Here is a 21910-nt window from a genome sequence, read left to right on the forward strand (position 1 = left end):
ATCCACTGGGTTGATTTTTTTTTTTTTCGCTGAATTGTATGAGTTGTTTCTATATTTTGGAGATTAAGCCCTTGTTGGTTGCATCATTTGCAAATATTTTCTCCCAGTCTGTAGGTTGCCTTTTCATTGTTTTTTTCTTGGTTTCCTTTGTTGTGCAAAATTTTGTCAGTTCGATTAGATCTGATTTGTTTCTTTTTTGCTTTTACTTCTTGGGAGATTCACTTAATAAAACATCTGTATGATTTATGTCAGAGAATGTTTTGCCTTTGTTCTCTTGTAGGACTTTTATGGTATCATGCCTTATATTTGTCTTTAAGCCATTTCAAGTTTATTTTTGTGTATGGTATGAGGAATTGTTCTAATTTCATTGATTTATATGTGGCTGTTATACTTTCCAGTGCCGCTTGCTGAAGAGACTGTCTTCTGGTTTTTATGTTGAGTCACAATGGAAATTCCCCTCTCAGTTTTTTAAAGCAATATTTTATCAGATCTATTGTTAGGTGCATATACATTTATACTTGTTACATATTATAGCTGGATTGATCCTTTCATCTTTGTAAACTGTACTCGTTATCACTGGTAACTTTTTTGTTTTGTCTTAATATCTAAACTAAACTATCTTTGTAATTTTCTGATAAATCTAAAACTGTTCTAAATATAAGTTTAATATTCTTTGTCAAAAAATTCATGTTTTATAGATGATAAAACTGTAGAGAAGTAAAGAGAATTGTTACAAAGTCAGAGGGTTAATAGATGTCACGGAATACATTCAATTTCCCCATATTATACTGCACATTTACCTCTAACTGTTGCCAAACAAGCTAATTTTCCTGGGTTTTCTTCAATTTTAATCTTCTAGGAGGAAAACTAATTCCTTGCTACCTAAAGAACAAATGGCTGTTAAAAGGCTGTAAAAGCAACCAAAATAAGATCATTTTGCAGGATTCTAAAACAAATATTCAGTTCAATTTAAAACATAGTCTCTATTAAAAACAGGTGCATCTGAAAAAAATTCTAGTGCCGCAATTATTAAATATGTATGTATTCAACAAACACCAAGAATATGCCCAGCTTTGTGTGAGATGAAAAGGAGGTTAAGGCACTGTTCCTACCTTTGAAGAAACAATATTTGCACACAAAAAAGAAAGACTGTTTGCTGATGTGCACCAAATCAGCTTGATAATGAGAAATCTTTTTGCTTCCTTAAAGTTCTTAGTCATCAGGTAGCGGTGAAGACCTCCTGTTACAGTCAGGAGAAATTATGGAGAATGAGAAATTTTTTTTCTGAAAGAAATTCAAGTAGAACTTAAAATTGGATAGATTACAGAAAAAGTAAGCCAAAAGAACTATTATTTGGAACTATATATATCCAAATATTTCCACTAATTGACCTTTATATTGGATTGATGAAATACAATTATGTATTTAAAATTTGCTCAATTTTGATGTCTTGAAGGGAAAATATATTTGCATATAGTAACATTTCAGCTATCACTGTAAAATAAATATATTAAAATAATTCAAACACATTTTATTTAAAAAATATGCATGTAAAATAGGTGCATATTTAATACATTATAAAGGGCATAAAATTTAAATTACATTTTTTTTACTGTCTCACTTCTCTCCACTTCATCCTGACTGTTAGACTCTTCTATGGAGTTAATCACTGTTTTACAGTTGTCCCTTGGTACTGAGGGGAATTGGTTCCAGGACCCCCTATGGATACCAAAACCCAGATATTGTGTAAGTCTCTTAATTAAAATAGCATAGTATTTTCATATAACCTGTGTACATACCCTCTTGTAATTTAAATCATCTGGGAATTCTCTTGTGGTGCAGTAGGTTAAGGATCTGGAATTGTCACTGCAGTGGCTTGGGTCACTGCTGTGGTGTGGGTTTGATCCCTGGCCCTGGAACTTCCACATGCCATGAGCATGGCCAAAAAAATAATATATCATGTATAGATAATTTGTAATAACTAATACAACATAAATGCCATGTATAAGGTTGTAAACATCATATAAATGCTATGTAAATATTTGCCTGAGTGTGGCAAATTCAAATTTTGCTTTTTGAAACATTTTGGAACTTTTAAAAATATTTCCACTCTGAGGTTGATTGAATCCAGAGAGGTAGAACCCACGAATATGGAAGGCTGACTATATTTTTACTTTAAATTTCTTACCACACTTTATTCTAAATCAACTTCATTCTACATAACTGAATGCACATTGGTTTCCTTATCTGAACCAACTTCAAAAAAGATAATTGAACATTATGTGTCTGAATTAGGATAAGTCATCTTTAAATGTCAAGTACTATATCTAAACTAGTTGATAAATATATTTGCATTTATGTCATGGCATATTTTTATGATTTTTCCTGATGATTATGAGTCAATTAGCATCTTTTTAATTTTTTATATTGATACATGAAGACACTGATATATCAATTTTTTAAATCAGCTTACTCTTTTTCAGAATTCCTTATAGAAAAAAAATAATTACATGATAAGAAACCCAAATGATGCCTGAATCATCTGTCTCTGCAGAAAAGAGGAATGTAGCCTTTAAAATGTTTGCTCATATAAACCAGAAAAAAAAAATTTTTGACTTTATCATTTTTGACATCAACCTAACACTAAATGCAATGCATTAAATATAGAAGGACTGGCTATTTGATTTTGTTTTTGAAAAAATAATGCCTCTTCAAAGACTAAAGAAAAAGGAGAGTTGTTTCCATGTCTAGTAACCGAACATATAAAAAGTGCCATGAAACAACCTCATCAGAAAAGCTGATGATCTGTCAATAGAAAAATTGTTGACCAGTAAGAACCTTAACATTGAAAAGTCACCCTCTGTACCTCGCAAATACAATATTTTAATAACCATAGTTTTAAAACTCCTGTAGGCATATTTATTTCCTGCAGATGTTGAGCCAAATATATTTGTAAGCTAAATAAAGAAATGAGAAAAAAAGTGAGGTGATTTGGTACTGCTCAGGCACGTATTTTCAAATAGACAATAATCACTGAAATGATGGAATTAAATGCAAGCCTCAATTAAAAAGAGTGTTTTATACTGATTTGCTAAAACAATAAGAATAATCATTTTTCAAGTATGTTAAAATGGTCACTGGTCTCAATTAAGGAGTATTTCTACAGTTTCCTTTTCATTGTTCTATCATTCCTCGTTAATGCATATTATATATAATTGGGGTTTCAGGTTAAGCCACCAGTGGATTGTTTCCTTACCTGCTACCTTTTAAATATCCTCAATCAATCTCTTCTTTCTTGTGGAGCACAACATAATTTTTTTTTTTTTCTCAATAATAGGCTCTTTTGTACTTTGAAATGGAAATCCTGTGAGAGGCAGCTTGAAACAGTCACAGTGGTGGTAGTACTCACACACTGGCCACAGGTCAGAGTTCTGCTCTGTCAGAAGAGCAGTCCAAAACCAGGTGCAAAAAAAAGTCCTGACCTTCTAACAATGCACACATTACCTTTCCTCCCCAGTGCCCCACTCCTCTTTTCAAAACTGAGTCTTATCAACTCCTACTTCTCTGCTTGGAGTCATGTCCACCAGGGGCCCCAAGTTTCAGGAATTATCATCATGAATAGAGTTTATTTACAATAAGGGGTAGGAGGACTCTTGAAAGATGCTAGGTATTCATGTATTAACAGTTCAGGATCAATCTGTTTGAGTTTATCTAGATCTCATTTGCTGCTCTGTGTTCTAAATACATACTCACATGAAAACTGACATGTGTCTCTTTTTTTTTTGGCCAAACCGGTGGCATGTGGAAATTCCCCAGCCAGGGATTGAACCCCCACGACAGCAATGACTTAAGCCACTGCCGTGACCACACGGGATCCTTAATCTGTTGTACCACAGGAGAATTCCACATGGTATTTTTTAGTTTCTTTGGGAAACATTAATGAGTTTTCAGGGTAACCTTTGATTTAGAAAGATCTAAGAGTCCAAGTCATGGTTCATTGTTATCTGGACTTATCTTCTAGAAAAAGCAAAGAGTATGAAGTGAGGACACCCACATATAATCCCCTAGCCCACAGACTCCTTCATATGCATTTAGTTCAAATCTAGTTGAAAAGTTTAGGATAGTGTTGAATTAATTAAGTCCAAGTAGGGTATTCAGGCTAATATCTGGTGAAAGACATAGTCACTGGATTTCACCAGTAATGAAATGGCCTAAAATAACCACTTGAGGAGAAACAATGAGAATGTCTTTCTGGCAAAGTAGTCAGTAAAAGGAGAGGTCTGAATAATATTTCAAGCAGAAATAGCCACTAAGAGACATGAGCATAATGTTAGATAGTCAGGTAGGTTATTCAAAATCTTTCCTATATCTGTGCACAAACTTTGATACAGTTTTTTCACTGTGACGAATGCATGGGCTCTGGAGTCAAGCTATGTGGGTTTTTATTCTGATATAAAATACTTTGCTTCTTTGTTTTTACTTTCTTCTTTTGTATAATGGGCATTATCGTTTACAAACATGAAATGGTCAACTTGAGGATTCACATCGTAATCCCATGTAATTTACTATATAGCATTGCCAGGACATAGAAAAGTGCTCAGTTAATTGTACATGATAATAATAATAACCATGACCACAACACCTATAATGTCTATTATCTGAATTTGACATCCAGGCACCCACGTTGAAGAGAAAAAGAAAAAAAAGGCTATATCCTTCTTAAGTATGAGATTCATTGCAAACAAAGATAATAACAGTTGAAGGACATTTATGTGACTAAGTTGGAATCTAATCTAATAAAGAATGCTTGAAATCATGACTCTATGGGTTTTATCATTGTGAAATATTGATCCCACCTACTTAAAAAAAAAAGGTTATCTTGGTTGTTTGATTCTTCTGATTTGCATACAATTGGAAAATAAATATACATGAGGTAGTTAAAATTACTTGATGACCTTCTTTTCTATTCAAGATGGAATAACAGAGATTGGATTTAACTTCTCACCTGAAATAAGCAAGAAAGACATTGATCTCTGAGAGCTGGGAACAAATGAAGCAAGCCCCATAATTGCCACAATTCACTGTTCTTAGAGAGTTTCCAAGATGGAAAAAAAAGGAAAGCAAAAACAAAGATCTAAATAAATGAAGAGAAATGCTATGTTTATGGATTGGAAGACAACACAGTAAAGATGTCAGTTCCTCCAAGTGGATGCATATGTTTAATGCAATTCTAGCAATGTTTCGGTGAACAGAAACATGATTATTCTAACATTTATATGGAAAAAGGAGTTAGAATAACAAGATGATTTTGAAATAGGAAAATAAAGTGTGAAGAATCAGTCTGCCTGATTTCAACACTTATATAGCTACAATAACCAGGAGTGAGTATAGTATTTGCAAAGAGTTATACACATGGATCAGTGAAACAGAGTAGAGAACCCAGAAATAGACTTACACAAATATGCCCAGCAGATTTTTTACAAAGGTGTAAGAACCACTCAGTGAAGGAAAGATAGCCATTCAGTAAATGGATTTGGAACAGTTGGACATCTATGGGATGAGAGGTGAGAACTTTGACCTAAGACATATCTTATACAAAAATTAACTCAAATGGATATGAACTTAATGTAAATCATAAAACTATTAAACTTTGAGAAAATTTTTAAAAATTTAAGATATAGGACCTGGCAAAGAGTTCTCTGACTTGACACCAAAAGGACAATCCATTAAAGGAAAAAAAATGATAACTTGGACTTCATCAAATATAAACTTGTGTTTTGCAAAAGGTCACTTTTAAGAGGATGATAAAACAAATTGTAGAATGTGGTAAAAAAGATGTAAACCACATATGCAAAAAGGGACGAGTGTTTAGCATATATAAGGAAGTCTCCAAACACAATGTAAATAAACAAATAATCCAATTAGAAAATGATCAAACCTCAGCAGAGAAACTTCACCAAAGGGGATACATAGATGACAAAAAAGCTCAGAACAAGAATAAAGATATTAAACAGCATTGCCATTAGGGAAATGTGAATTGAAACCAACATGAGCTCTCTCTCCCCATGATCATAAAATAAAAATTACTGACAACATTAACGGATGTGGAGGAATAGTCACACATTTCTGGTGGAATTGTGAAATTATGTAGCTATTCTGGATAAAATATGGCACCTTCTTTACAAAACTCAACAAGTATTTGCCATACAGCCCAAGAATGACATTCTTGGTCACATATGTCCACAGAACAACCCGAACATAAATGTGTAGAGCAGCCTTATTCTTGAAGTCCCAAGCTGGGAACAACCCAGCTGCCCCTCAGCAGGCTATAAACAAATGGCACATTCATGCCGTGGAATACAACCAGGCAATAAACACAACAAACAACTGATACGTACAGCGACCTGAATGAATCTCTGATGCTGAATGAAAAAGAATAAAAAGCCAATTTCAAAAGGATGCACATTTCACAATTTCATTTACATAACATTTTGAAATGACAAGATTGTAAAAATGGAGACCAGATTAGGGGCTGACAGTGGTAAAAGAGATGGTGGGCACAGGAGGGAAATATATGTGGGTTGAAAAGGACAACACAGGATCCTTCTTTTGCAAGATGTAACTATTTGGGAAAATTGGGCAAAAGTGACTTGGAATTTTTGTTATTTCTTTTATTTACACATGAATCTATAATTATGTCAATAGAAGAATGTTTACCTGAAAAATAAAATTGCAACATGAATTTTAAAAAGTCTATCTGTAAATTTCAAAATTTATTGAAATATTCTATAACATAGAAAAATACTATCAAGTAAATGCTAAGCAATGCTGTACTCAGTAAATATATTTTTTTCAAAATATGCAGGTTAATCCTAAATTGATAGTGAATTAATACATTTCATCAGTTTAAAAATACATAATTATACATTTTATAATAAATATGAAAATAAATGTTTGAAAGTTAGAATTATATAGAATAAAAAGTAAACATTTTCCCTCTTTCATTCCTATTGTCTCTATATCTCCTCCTTTATAAATAACTTAGCACTTACAGGGAAAGTTTAGCGTATATATATTTGGGGGCGTGGTGAGGGAAGATTTTTCCATGGCATTTCTATATTTATTTTCTCTATGATTGGTTTTCATTCAACATACATTTTCAGTCTTTTTATTAATTTTATACAAAGCTGCTATACTGCATATATAATTCCATAATATGCATATATACTAGAATGTAATCATGACCCTACTTTAAGACATTTGTGAGGTTTTCTCCTATTTAATAATAACAAAATACTACAAACAATTTGGCAGTGTTTATGAATGGACATCCATCTGAGCACATGCATGAGTATGTCTTTTGTTTAGATTTCATAAAGAAATTTGTGGATCCAAACACATGCAGTTTTTTGTTTTTTGACGTTGTTATTTATTCTATTGGTCTCCCCAAAGGTTTCCAACTCTGCCAGCTCAGGCATTTTTTCTGAGCTTCCTATTCTTCCTTTTATAGGCTGTCCTCCATAGTATTAGGGTTAAAAGTCTCCAGATACATTAGGCTGTGTGTAAAGCAGGAGGAGGTAGCAAGCTGGAACTTGTGGACTTCTGTCCAGTGGTGGCAGCAACTTCTTAACACTTGTATTAAATCTTCCCTCCTCATTTTTTATTCATCCAGAGATTCCTATTTTTTCACTTTGCTCTTCTAGTCTTTCCAATGACTCTGTAAGAAGTCACTACTTTAATAACATAGGTGAAAGAAGTGCTTTATCATATATACAAAAGCTGACAGTGGACTTGCACTATAAGAAAAACTAAAAACAAAACCTTACTCTTTCAGAAAATCAAAAGTGTTTGGCTAAAAAATGCCTAAATTCATTTATGGAAAGAAGAGATTGTGTTGAGAAAACACCTGAAATAAGATAGCGACTTCCAAGAGAGCTAAGTTTCCTAGCAGTCAATGGGGAAAAATGTGGGATAAGAACAGATTAAGGTGTGACTTTCCCTTTGTCTTTTAACATCAAGTTTGAATCTTTTTCTGGAAAGAAAACAAGAGTTATAGACTTTTGTATGAGATCAAAATTAATATGGAAATTCCCATCGTGGCCCAGAGGAAACGAATCTGACTCGGAACCACGAGGTTGCGGGTTCAATCCCTGGCCTCGCTCAGTGGGTTAAGGATCTGGCATTGCTGTGAGCTGTGGTGTAGGTCTCAGACTCTGCTCAGATCTGGCAGGGCTGTGGCTGTAGCCGGCATCTGTAGCTCCAATTTAACCCTTAGCCTGGGACTTGCATATGCCGCAAATGTGGCCCGAAAAAGCAAAAAAAAAAAAAAAAAAAAAAAAAAAAATCAATGTAGTATCCCATGGGATGAGGCTTTGTATGATAATTAGGAAATACTACCTTCTCTCAAGGAGTGTGACTCTCATTTCCAGCATCTGTTGATCACCGGAAGAGTTCTGCAGAATAACCACTGCTTGCTACCATCAGTATTGTTGCTGAGGCTTTGTGGGGGTGATAAGGTAGATGTTGGGCGTTAAGTATAAATAATTTTTTAATACCTTTTATGGCCTTTACTTTAAATAAGAAGCTTTCTCTCTAGAATAATAGTTTCCAATTTCACAGGTCAAATTGAACAAAGATGTACTTATCTAGGGGTCATAAGGGCCTTTTCTCTATGTGTAAACCACCAAGCATATACTAGCTCCCATAGTGGATCTGATTTCTTGAGGCTAATAGAGAAGCAAGATGTAAATGCTTCATTTGAAAGCCAAGTTTCACTTTTATTTTATTGAAATAACCTGTCTGCCTTATCTTCAGCCTATGGAAAGCAGAGCTGAGATTAGGAAGAAGGCTTTCTTAAAACAGCCCTATCCTAAAATGCAAAGATGATTTTCTCTGGGTTAAATCAAATGAGCATTCATGCCCCATCATTACCTCTAAGAAGAGGCTGCCTCATTGGTTCTGTTTAATTCTCTTTCCCTCTCACCTTGAAATGAGTCTCGAAATGACATTAGAGCCCTTTATGTTTGGAGATCAAATTAACTACTTAGCCAAATCACTAAAGTGAAGGGTATAATGCTGAGAAGTAAGCATTTCATTTACAAAAATGCATGTTATCTAATGCAATAAATAGTGATAGTGTGTCTTTAGGCCCTGGTTGTTCCAGTGTTTGGAAAAATAATAAAGACTTTTCATTTTCTCCCTTAGATCATAAGTGCTGTGTTCTTAGTGCCATCTCAGCGTTAAACCAGGTTGCAAGCTGCTTATTCTTCAAAATGAAGCTTTATTTTTTAGTTTAATTGCTTTTTTCAGGAGCATTATTAACCTCCAGAAGTGGAGAAAAAAATTAAAGCAGCTAAAGCTGTGGTACAGTATATTTGAAGCTAATAAAACCTACTTTTTAAAAACCAATGTGACAATACTGTACCAACTATCAAGAATAATATTAGGGAATATATATATATATATATATATATATATATATATATATATATACACACACACACACACACACACACGTAATATATAATTATTAAATGCTATATATTAATTATATATATAATTATTAAACTATATAGTATAATAATTACAGAAAGTAAGATCTTTTAAATACCAGGTGTGAGAAACCAACTGTATTTTTCTTCTAGGTGTTCTTAACATGCTGACTAAAGAATTATACTCTTGTCCTAAGAGACCAGATAATGCCCAAACTCCTTGAACTTTTGAAAAATAAATCTCCATCAAACCTTATGTCCCAATCAATCCCCAAATTCTAGATTCCACTTTCTTATTATCTCTCAACTGCATCATCTTCTCATTTTTGCAGACACCCAGCCTGTATCATAACTAGATCATTTGCCACCATACTCGCTCCCAACTCTGAAACAGGCCTCCCTGTCTTCCAACCCAATGCCAACTGTAGGATAATCAGAACTGTGTTGTTTCTCTTCTATTCCCCCAGAAGGTTTATACATCTGTATACATTGTTGTTATTAATAAAACAAATATAATGCCAGTGTCCAGAATTTCACAAATCCATCTTTGCCTCTCCTCTTTCTTTCTTTCTTTTTTTTTTTTTTTTTTTGGTCCTTTTTAAGGGTTACACCCCATGGCCTAGGGAGGTTCCCAGGCTAGGGGTTGAATCAATGCTGTAGCTGAGCCGTGTCTGTGACCTACGCCACAGCTTACAGCAACGCCAGATCCTTGACCCACTGAGCGAGGCCAGGGATGGAACCTGTGTCCTCATGGATAGTAGTCAGATTCATTTCCACTGAGCCACGATGGGAATTCCTGCCTCTCCTGTTTCTAACGGAAGGTTTAACTACTCTCTGATGTCTCCTTCATCCATTTAGACTAAACTAGTACTATATGTCTCAAACTTATTAAGTGGTACCTTGGGGCAAGATGGAAAGACTGAGACAAAGACCTCATGGGATAGGGCTTAAGGACTTAACAAAATTGTGACCAAAATTGTGACCACTGTATAGTGTAGGGATCTTATATCACAGGTTAATGGCTACCAGTGAGGGCCTACCGCACACACACAAAGATAATAAATAAGGAGGAGAATAACTCAGGTAGTTGATGTTGGCAAGATTCTCTCCTTGGCCACCCTGGTGCTTGTGCACTGGGCTTATGAATGGAGTAGCCATAGTGGCAGAGAACTGCCCATGGCCAGTGAAGGTCTGAAATAGTCCTCAGAGTATGGGTTCCTCCTCATAAAATCTGATTTAGCTCCTGTGACTGCAAAGTATTCAGCTGTCAGCAAATGAGACCCACTCTGGGCCATCGTTGAGGGAGAACAGCCAGACACTTGGTGGAAAGTTGATGACACTGGACATCTCCTTTCCTTGGAAGGCAATGACCTCCTGACAGGTACAGACACATTCTCCATCTGTGCTTCTGTTTCTGGTCCTCAGGGGCTAAGCACCATGTGAGGACTTAGGGAATTTCTGACCTACTGACCTAGGATATTGCATACTTCTGCTTTGGATCAGGGAACCCAATTTAAGGCAAAAGAGAAACATCCCTGGGCACACGACTCTGAGAGCCGTTGTTGTTACTACAGATCCCACCGTACAGGACTTGCTAGAGGAGTGAGCAGTGGAATTGCCTTTAAAATATGCAGCTGTGCCATCAGCCTGGTGATGTCATGTGCTGAGTACACAGCATTTTTCAGGATACAGTATATTCCATCTATTGAGAAAAGTACAGCAATAGGCAGAAAAATGATATGGGAAACATGATTTGAGCATATGTGTAGCCATGCTTACCCTCACTTCCACTGATCACTTGCGGTATTAGGGCTTCCTGTTCCTTCCCCACATGTAGGCTCGGGGAGTCTGGATGTCCATGTTCCCACATGGGAACCCTTCCTACCAAAACACATGAGGTCCCACTCACCTCACTGTCATGTCCACCCCCTGATCAATATGATACAGAAGGCCAGCAAAGACAGGAATTCCAATACTTGAAGTAGCTATGCTGTTATGTAATGCTGCCAGGGAGGGATATGTTTGCACTCAGCTGATGTGCGAATGCATCTCTTGATGTTCTTAACCCAAGTTTACCTTTAAATGGGCGGGTGTAGCAGCTATAGACTGATACAAGGGCAAGCAACCAGGATGCTAAGCCTCTCAGCAGTGAGAGTCTGGCGTTCCACTTTGAAGACCATCTAGACCAGTAGAAGTGCTAGCCAAGGAGGAAGAAGAGAAAATAGAAAGGTCACCAGAAAAAAGGATGATATATTGTTTATAGCATTGGGGCCACTGCAGGAGCAGAGGAATTTATTCTACCATTCTGTTTTTTTTTTAATTGAAGTATAGTTGATTGACAGTATTGTGTTAATTTCTGCTATACAGCAAAGTGATTCAGTTATACATATATATTCTTTTAAAAAATATTCTTTTCCATTGTGATTTATCATGGGACATTAAATACACTTCTCTGTGCTGCACAGTAGGATCTTGTTGATTTTCCCCTCCATGTATAATAGCTTACCTCTGCTAACTCCAACCTCTCACTCCATCCCTCCCCCAACCCCTCCCTCTTGGCAACCACAACTTTGTTTTCTATGTCTACGAGTCTGTTGCTGTTTCACAGGTTCTTTTGTGTCATTTTTTTTTTAGATTCCATATATAAGTGATATCATATATTTGTCTCTTTCTAACGTACTTCACTGAGTATGATAATCTCTAGTTCCACCACCAATTTGCCTCGTCATATATGTTTCTCCCAAAATTGTGACCAACCAGAGTTGTGCCTGGATGAAATAAACTTAATGGAGAAGCAACTGGATGTAGTGGTGCAAGGATGTTCTCTTAGATGCTCTTGGTGCCTGTCTAGGATCACTGGTTGAGTATACCCATGCCCCAGCTGCAGTGTGCTTCCACTGTTCACTGCTGACATCTCACAGCTGCACTTTCTTTAAAGAATTAATTACTCTTGGAAAATCGCTAAGAAATTCTTGCGAGTCCATGTCCTTCGCTGGGGTAGCTTGCATCCAATAATGAAGGGATACTGTACAAAACTCTAGTTAATTCAAAGCTGTGGGGCCATTTAGACATCAGGCTTGCTCTGGAATCAGGCTGAGACTACACTCCAGCTGATATTTATAGCCACTTTATTCATAATTTCTAAAACTTGGAAGCAACCAAGACGTCTTTCAGCAGATGAATGGATAAACTGTGGTACATTCAAACAAAGATGTTGTCTAGAGCGAAAAAGAAATAAGCTATCAAGTCATGAAAAGGCATGATGGAGACTTGAATGCCTGTTACTCCGTGAGAGAAGCCAATCTGAAATGCTGTATATTATATGATTTCAACTGTATAACATCCCAGAAAAGGCAAAACTATGGAGATTATTTAAAAAAAAAAAAAAAGGACTGATTGTCAGGAGAAAGGGATGAAAAGGCAAAGGACAGTGGGTTTTTAGGGCTGTGAAACTATTCCATATAATACTGTAAATGTGGATAACATGTCATGACATATTTTTCAAAACCTATAGAATGTGCAACACCAGGAGTGAAATGCTGTGTAAACTACAGACTCTGCATGAGAATGATGGTTCAGTGTGTGTTCTTTGTTTGTGACAAATGCACCATTCTGGTGTGGGAGGCTGATCGTGAGGGAGGGTGTATGTGAGGGAGGGGGAAATATATATATAGGAACTCTCTATTTTCTGCACAATTTAGCTGTGAAACTTAAAGTACTCTGAGAAGTAAAGTCTATTAAGAAAATTGAATGAAACAGTTTCTAAAGATGGCATTGAAAAGCCATACATTCCTTAAGTATGTCTTCTTATCTCTTTTCTGTGAAAGAAAGCAGGAAGCAGAAGTCAATAAGAATCAAGATGTATATGTCAGTATTACGAATATCTTTACACTGATCTTTTAATTAGGGTCCTCTTTGACATATTTATAAAACATCTCATGTATATCACATACTTATAAAAATTCTCAGTGCATATTTCACGGTAAAGGTGTTTTCGCTTACACTAGCTTTTACAATACTTTCAGCAAGGTAATTGTGGATTCCCATGCCATTTAGTTCTTTTACAGTAAAGTTGGGGCTCAAACTCAGGTTAACTGACCCCTTTCTCATGAGCAACCATGTGAAATTCAACTCAGGTATAGAATCTGTTTCAGATTCTGGCATATAATAGGAATGTGATGAAATTTCTATGTACTTGCTGAATAAATTCAGCTCTCTCTCTATTCTGACTTTTTATATATGAGGCATAGGCAGATATTTTCTAGAAGATGAACATAACTTGGACATCTAAATTTCATTAATAAATACATATGCTGTTTAAGTTGCTTAGCATTTCCAAATTTCATAAATGCTAATTTTAATTAAATACATACTCTGAAGCAAAAGGAATTCCCTTAGATAGCAAATGTTACAGTTCAGCTATTTTGGAATATTGTATAGAAGTTTCACAAAGACTGCTTTCTAGAATGTCATATTATTTCCCAAATTGCTGGTCTGATGCCAACTGGTATGACTTGCTACCATTTGGTTCACAAGCCTAGGGAAAATGTCAAATTCTCTCTAAATTATGCAGTTTCAATTATGTAGCTGCCTCTTTACCTTGATATCAATTTTCTGTGCCATTATGTTGAAATCATTAGAAAATGAGACATGTTACTTAGTTTTGAAGTCTCCACTGATTTCTCAACTAAGGAAATTTCTTAATTAAAATTCAAGTCATTCTTTTGTGCCTTCAAATGATGTATTATGGGCTATTTGACACATACATTATATGGAAAAATGTATGAAAAATATCTCCGTCTTTACAATCTAATAGAATCATTCAGAGGTTAATGTCATGAACATTTGTTGAATTCCTACTGTGTGTAAAAGCACAAGTGAAGCATTAGGTCTCTACTAAGGAAGGTTGGGTTTATAGCCAAGGGGAGTATTTAAAAGTGTCAGTCTATTGTAAGACACTACAGTGGATAGAACAAAAGCTTCAAATTCCTAGCAACTGTGATAGTTCCATCCCTGGGCCAGAAGAGATGTGGCAAAACCAGAATTCAGAGAAAGAGATAGTCATATAATATCTTTCTAGTTGAAATATGGTTCACACAGTTGCAATATTGGTATCACCTTGAAACTAAATAGAAAGAAAAATTTTCATCTCTAACCCTAAACCTGAGATTTAAAACTGCATTTTAATAAACTCCCAAGGTAATTTGTAGGTATGTTAATGTTTGAAAAATACTGATGTATATAGAATGCCCCTTTGAAAGTAGTAATCCCAGTTGACCTGGGACACAGCCAACTCAGCCTAATCACATAGCGAAAATACTAGGGGATAAAAATCCTGACCTCGCTGTTCTGCTGAAGTACTTTGATCCCTGATGGACATTCTCATTAGCTAAGTTTAATAGGAAACAAAGAGCAAGGATAACTGTTGATGTTGGTTTAGGAAGATCAGCTACCTAGGACAGAGGATTGAAGGGGGTCAAGAAGCAAATGGATTTGAACTGGCAATTAGAAGGGATCTGGCCCAACTAGGCCAGGCATTGCACATGTAAAGATGAATGATGTGGTCCCCGACCTCAAATACCCCAACACAGTTTCTGCAAAGTCGTTTTTTATATTACAGTCACTCTTAATATTGAAACTGTAAATGAAGATAATACTAATCTAATATAATGTCCAACAGCCTCTTCATCCTAAAGACATTTTGTATAGTCCTTTCACTTTAAGTAAGCATATAAAAATATGTTCTGTCAGAACTAGCTGGCCTGGCTGGGATCCTCAAGTATTTTTTTTTTTTTTCAACTTCACTTTCAGAATCCTAGCAAACTTTATCCTTATCTTTTGATGGTAGTTTCTTATTACTATGTAATTTCAGATGTCCTTGATTTCCTGCTTTGTCCAAGGCTTACTATGTTGATTAAAAAACTTAGGTACTTTTATCAAGTCAAATTTATTTATCTTTGTTTTGTTTTGTTTTTGTTTGTTTGTTTGTTTTGTTTTTGCAGTAGCTGCAATAGTTACTTTAATGCAAGTTTTTTTTTTTTTTATAATTTATTTTTTTTCCCACTATACATCAAGGGGATCAAGTTATCCTTACATGTATACATTTTTCCCCCACCCTTTGTTCTGTTGCAAATGAGTATCTAGACATAGTTCTCAATGCTACTCAGCAGGATCTCCTTGTAAATCTATTCTAAGTTGTGTCTGATAAGCCCAAGCTCCCCATCCCTCCCGCTCCCTCCCTCTCCCATCAGGCAGCCACAAGTCTATTTTCCATGTCCATGATTTTCTTTTCTGTGGAGATGTTCATTTGTGCTGGATATTAGATTCCAGTTATAAGTGATATCATATGGTATTTGTCTTTGTCTTTCTGGCTCATTTCACTCAGTATGAGATTCTCTAGTTCCATCCATGTTGCTACAATTGGCATTATGTCATTCTTTCTATGGCTGAGTAGTCTTTCATTGTGTATATATACCACATCTTCCGAATCCAATCATCTGTCGATGGACATTTGGATTGTTTCCATGTCCTGGCTATTGTGAATAGTGCTGCAATGAACATGCGGGTACATGTGTCTCTTTTAAGTAGAGCTTTGTCCGGATAGATGCCCAAGAGTGGGATTGTGGGGTCATATGGAAGTTCTATGTATAGATTTCTAAGGTAGCTCCAAACTGTTCTCCATAGTGGCTGTACCAGTTGACATTCCCACCAGCAGTGCAGGAAGGTTCCCTTTTCTCCACAGCCCCTCCAGCAGTTGTTATTTGTGGACTTACAAATGATGGCCATTCTGACTGGTGTGAGGTGGTATCTCATGGTAGTTTTGATTTGCATTTCTCTTATAATCAGCAATGTTGAGCATCTTTTCATGTGTTTGCTGGCCATCTGTATATCTTCCTTGGAGAACAGTCTATTCAGGTCTTTTGCCCATTTTTCCATTGGTTGATTGGCTTTTTTGCTATTGAGTTGTATAAGTTGCTTATATATTTTAGAGATTAAGCCCTTGTCAGTTGCATCATTTGAAACTACTTTCTCCCATTTTGTAAGCTGTCTTTTTGTTTTCTTTTTGGTTTCCTTTGCTGTGCAAAAGCTTTTCAGTTTGATGAGGTCCCATGGGTTTATTTTTGTTCTTATTTCTATTGCTTTGGGAGGCTGACCTGAGAAAATATTCATGATGTTGATGTCAGAGAGTGTTTTGCCTATGTTTTCTTCTAGGAGTTTGATGGTGTCCTGTCTTACATATAAGTCTTTCAGCCACTTTGAGTTTATTTTTGTGCATGGTGTGAGGGTGTGTTCTAATTTCATTGCTTTGCATGCAGCTGTCCAGGTTTCCCAGCAATGCTTGCTGAATAGACTTTCTTTTTCCCATTTTATGTTCTTGTCTCCCTTGTCAAAGATTAATTGACCATAGGTGTCAGAGTTTATTTCAGTGTTCTCTATTCTGTTCCATTGGTCTGTCTGTCTGTTTTGATACTAGTACCACGCTGTTTTGATGACTGTGGCTTTGTAATATTTCTTGAAGTCTGGGAGAGTTATGCCTCCTGCTTGGTTTTTATTTCTCAGGATTGCTTTGGCGATTCTGGATCTTTTTCAAATGTAAAGTCCTGGTAAGATGATGGCATTCTCCACTGTTTGAGCTCAAGACTAATCACTCAGTTTCTCAAAGGCTAGATGAGAGATTTTTACAGGACAAAATATATCACATAAGTATCTGTGTGGTAAATTAGAGGTGATATAGGCTCTGCTAAGAAACCCTGAGGTCCCATGCACATTGCCTCCCATAATTAAATAATTAAATGCAGCTTTTGTACAAACCATAAATGGTTTAGACTAAAAGCCAAGGTTGTGCGGGTGGGAATGAGATCCCAATGAGGACTTATTATATAATAAGACCTTGAGCTCTCACAAGAATTGGAGCAGGTATCAGAACACTCTGTACTGCAGAAACATAATGTTATAATAGGACACAAAAAATAACTATGATATTGATTATTGATTGTGAGGTTGATGTCAAGCACTGTGATAAAGCTTTATGTATATTACCTTTTTATTTTATTTTAATTTTTTGTCTTTTTGCCATTTCTTGGGCCGCTCCCGTGGCATATGGAGGTTCCCAGCTAGGGGTTGAATTGGAGCTGTAGCCACCGGCCTACGCCACAGCCACAGCAACATGGGCTCCGAGCCGCATTTGCAACCTACACCACAGCTCACGGCAACACCGGATCGTTAACCTACTGAGCAAGGGCAGGGACCGAACCCGCAATCTCATGGTTCCTAGTCGGATTCGTTAACCACTGTGCCATGACGGGAATTCTGTATATTACCTTTTTATTACTTAAAACAATCCTGTGGGATAGGTACAGTCACACAGGCCAGGTAATCCTAGAGGAACACCCGTAGCGTCTGTGGACCATTGGACCATTCTGACATTGCTACATCTCTTCTTAAGCTTATTTCATCCAGGCATAGCCTCTTGCAAATCATCCATTCAATCAATCAATCAATCAATCACTCAATCTGTAACAAAATTATACTTTCTTCTTCAAGATGTAATCAGGCTGCACACCACGGAAGGAAACTTCTAGTTTTAAGATAAATAGATCCCAGGGATATAATGTACAGCACAATGACTATAGGGAAGATTGCTGTAACATATGTTTGAGAGTTGCTAAGAGAGTGCATCTTAAAATTTCTCATTATAAGAAAAAAATTGTAACCGTGAGGAGATGAATGTTAAAAATTTATTGGGGCAATTATTTTGCAGTATATACACACATCAAATTATCATGTTGTACATCTAAAACTAATACAATGTTATATGTCAATTACATCTTAATTTAAAAACTTTTTGAAAAAAGAGGTAAGCAGTGTATATTTTTAATATATGTGTTTTTAGGTCTTTGGGAGTTTTCTTTATATAGTATCTTTCTTGAATCATAATCTTCAGGGAATATAACCATGAATAGAAAGTAGGAAGGCTGGGGATCTTTATCTTGCGTGGTTCTTCGCTGATTAAGAAGACTCTCCAATTCACAATGTCTTTTCCAGGAAAGCCAAAAATCTGAGTTGTTTTCTCCTTCTTATGTCATTGCTATTCAAAAAAAAGACTATGATGTGTTAGTCACATTTAAACCTTTAAGGAGAACTCAGTTCTTTTTCTCTGAGGGAGATGTTCAGATAGAAAGGGCTTCCTTGAGATCAGTTAAACTCCTTGATATGGTGAGTGAAGAACTAGTTAACTATTTAAATATCCTATTTTACAGAAAAAAGCAGGGAGATATTAAAGTGCATTAAGTTTCTTCATTTGGTAAATGAAAAATTCAGCTCAACTTTTGCTTTAGGATATTTTGAAATAATATTTACTGTACAGATTGGTTTAACAGCATACCTTCTGGAATTATAATTTTGGAATAACACCAATATTTTCCTTCCTGCTCCTGTCTTTTCCCATTCTTAAGACTTTCTAGCAGGCAGGTATAGTGGAGTATATATGAGAATGGCTATCTAGTTTGATGGTGACAATCATTTTGATTGTATTTTATAGAGTTGCTAGTGTTACCCTACCCACAATATCCATCATCACTGTTTCCTTGTTCTCTAATCCATCTGAATTATCAGAAAATTGAAGACTACAGAATTAATGTGTTATTTACAAGGGGTAAAGATACAAAATTCAGTTCATGAGTTGTTTATTCCAGAGAAATAATGTGTGGTATTTTTTTTTCATATGTAATAGATCAAAATCTAGACAGAAGAGGGAAGAAACCTCTATTTCCCACTTAAAACATCACAACAAAAACAGAATAGTGGTTAGGAGGCTGGATTTAGTGGCTTCTGATTGTAGCTTTGCTATTTCCTAGCAATACAACCCTGAACAATTCACTAAAACTATCAATACTTCCATTATTTATACTTGAGTCCCTTGAAAACATTTGTCTTCAAATAATTATTGGGGACCTTCTTTGTGGTACACAACATTTTAGGTTTTTAGTGGTGTGGCAATAAGAACACAAGTTCTCTGCCTTATGGGAGCTATATATTTTAATGGAGGGAGATATTCTGATTTTTTTTTTTCATTTGATAGGTGGTGATATGTGCTTGTTAAGAAAGACCTTTCTGACAAGGAGACACCTGAACAAGCCCCTCAGCCCAAATCTCTTGACTGACAGCCTCCTCCATCTCAGGCAGTGGACACTCGAGTACTACAGGCACAGAAGAAGAGCAAGAAGGTAAGCTTTGCTGAAGCTCAGTGCACATTTTCAGAATCATAAACTCTGCATTCTGTATATTTATTTGCAAAATCTGGCAAGCTTACTTGGAGGTTTGCAGTGCAGTAAGGGCCTTGACTTGTACTTTGAGTGAGCAAGAAAGCTATGGAAGCATTTTTAGCATCCCGTTTTGAAAGATCATTCTGCATGTCCTGTTGAAAGTAGTTAATAGGTGGTGAAGAACAGAACCAGGAAAGAAAATGAGGAAACACAGAATGACGGCTAAGTTTACCTACGTTTTAGTGTCCATTTTGCAAAGGGAAGCGACAAGATTTGATGTTGGTTTGGCTATGGAGTTATGGGAAAATAAATCGAGGGGTCAAGGATGGTGTCAGTTATTTTGTTGGAACAGTTAGCTGGCAGAGTTTCCCTCATCTCCCCCTAAGCATTCTGCAGACCTTTTGCTCCAGGGCTGGAAGACTTTGTTCATCTCCCTCTCTCTCTCCTTCTCAAAACCTTACAGTGTGGATCTAGGCACATTCCTGTATAGATTGCAAAAGTAGCGGAAAATTGGCCTGGCTGTTATAAGATGATTGGTGAACTGGAAAGGGTTAATGGTTAATTCTGTAGATATTCTCTCTTTCTCTGTATCTGTCTATATATGTACCTATGAAAATACATATCTGCTTATCTATTGGTATAGTTACTTTTGTCCTACTTTTTTCCAAAAGTGGTTTCCTTATCTTTAGGAGGATGGTTGAGTTTATCTAAAAATGAATATAAAAATCCTATCTAAATATCTTTATGCCAGATATATTAACTCCAAAAATTACCGTAACTAATATGTTTGTTTAAAAATACTATTTTTTTTTTGTATAAGTAGTGGCTGGAGTCATTTAGACAGCTCTTTGAAGTATGTATATTAAAACGTTTGCAATATGCTCACATTCTAGAAATGCATATTTATCCAAAGTATTTATGGAAGATTATAAAATGCCTGCCATTGAAATATCTTCCAAGTGACATTTTATACTTAAATTAAAAGAAAAATCAGCGTGGGTATTTGACACTTAATTACTATATATGGATCTTCAGATTGGAAACAAGCTTGAATACAATTATTAGTATTACCGACAGCAATTCAAAGGTTGATTTCAAATGAAAAACAGTGATAAGTGATTGCCTTCTCAGGAGAAAAGGAGAAAGAAGTAGCTGAGCAAGATTAAGTATCTAAGGGCTGATGGACTTGGGTTCTGAAGCCCAATAACTCTCTGCAGGTCCCTCTTCAGTGAAGCTGTGTCTTGCTCATCACTTTGAGGGAAAACTCATAGTTATCAGGCACCACATCTATGTATCTTTGTGAGGGTTTTGTTCTAAAAGTGCCTTGAAATGACAGATAAGACAGTCTCTTCAGGGGGGTGAGTATATTTGAGTAGGGGAGTGTAAGATCTTTGTTTTAGAGGTCTTGGGTGGGAGGGAGGCGTTGGAAGATGCTGTTTTTATTGAACATTTTCTTTATGTAAATAAAGAGATGATGTTACTTGTTGGGGCAGTTAAAACACACACACACACACACACACACACACACACACACACACACACACACACACACTACATCCTGCCCTTTGGGGAGCCTGCTCAAGCTGTGCCAGAGGGTGGAAGAACACTTCCAATGTGGCTGATACAGGAGTGTGGAGAATCAGTCATGCTTTGTCTCCTTCAAGGCGCCTGGAAAGGGGAGGGAGAAAAACAGAAGGGGAAGGAAATGAGCAGACCTTGGATTATGAAGAAAAATAGATAGCAGGCAAAGGTTTCAAGGGGACAAGTCCCTTTGTGCTGGTTGGCTAATATGCCCTTGACCGTTATCCAGTATTTAACTTTATGGGTATACATGCTGGTACCTATAAAATTAACTGGTATCACAAATTTCATTTGGTGGCAGGGGTGGGGGATTGTGCTGTATTTGAACTAGAAGTGAAATTTCTTTTGAAAGGTAAATCTCAAAAGAGAAGATTTTTATTTTACCTATTTCTTTACATGTTTATATACGTACACCTTGCTTTTACTGCAAACCACATATGCCAGGTAATATTTCAGGCACTGTGCATGCAGGGTTCAGTTAATTTTCACAACAATCTTAATGTGGAAGTCAGAGCTATCTTTGTACATTTACTTATGAAGAAGCAGAACTCCAGAGAAGTTTAAAACTTTATC

At 36.1% G+C, this 21910-nt stretch overlaps 1 protein-coding gene across 14 annotated transcripts in view; it reads left to right on the plus strand.

The window, feature by feature from the left end:
* LOC146402252 (uncharacterized) overlaps positions 1 to 21910 on the plus strand; it is a 1625488-nt gene that overhangs the window by 1163139 nt on the left and 440439 nt on the right. For all 14 annotated transcript variants that reach the window (XR_014805638.1, XR_014805639.1, XR_014805640.1 and 11 more), the window contains one exon: positions 19573 to 19717. Coding sequence is in view for 4 of the 14 variants with exons in the window: in XM_084959869.1 (XP_084815995.1) it covers positions 19581 to 19717 (137 nt within the window). In the remaining 10 variants the exon portion in view is untranslated. The remainder of the gene's footprint in view (positions 1 to 19572; positions 19718 to 21910) is intronic.

This window comes from Sus scrofa, chromosome 6, assembly GCF_054392235.1.
Source record: "Sus scrofa isolate SSC_HxYL_T2T_F1_AM1 chromosome 6, Sscrofa_HxYL_maternal_Yorkshire_Landrace_v2.0, whole genome shotgun sequence".
NCBI classification, from domain to species: domain Eukaryota; kingdom Metazoa; phylum Chordata; class Mammalia; order Artiodactyla; family Suidae; genus Sus; species Sus scrofa.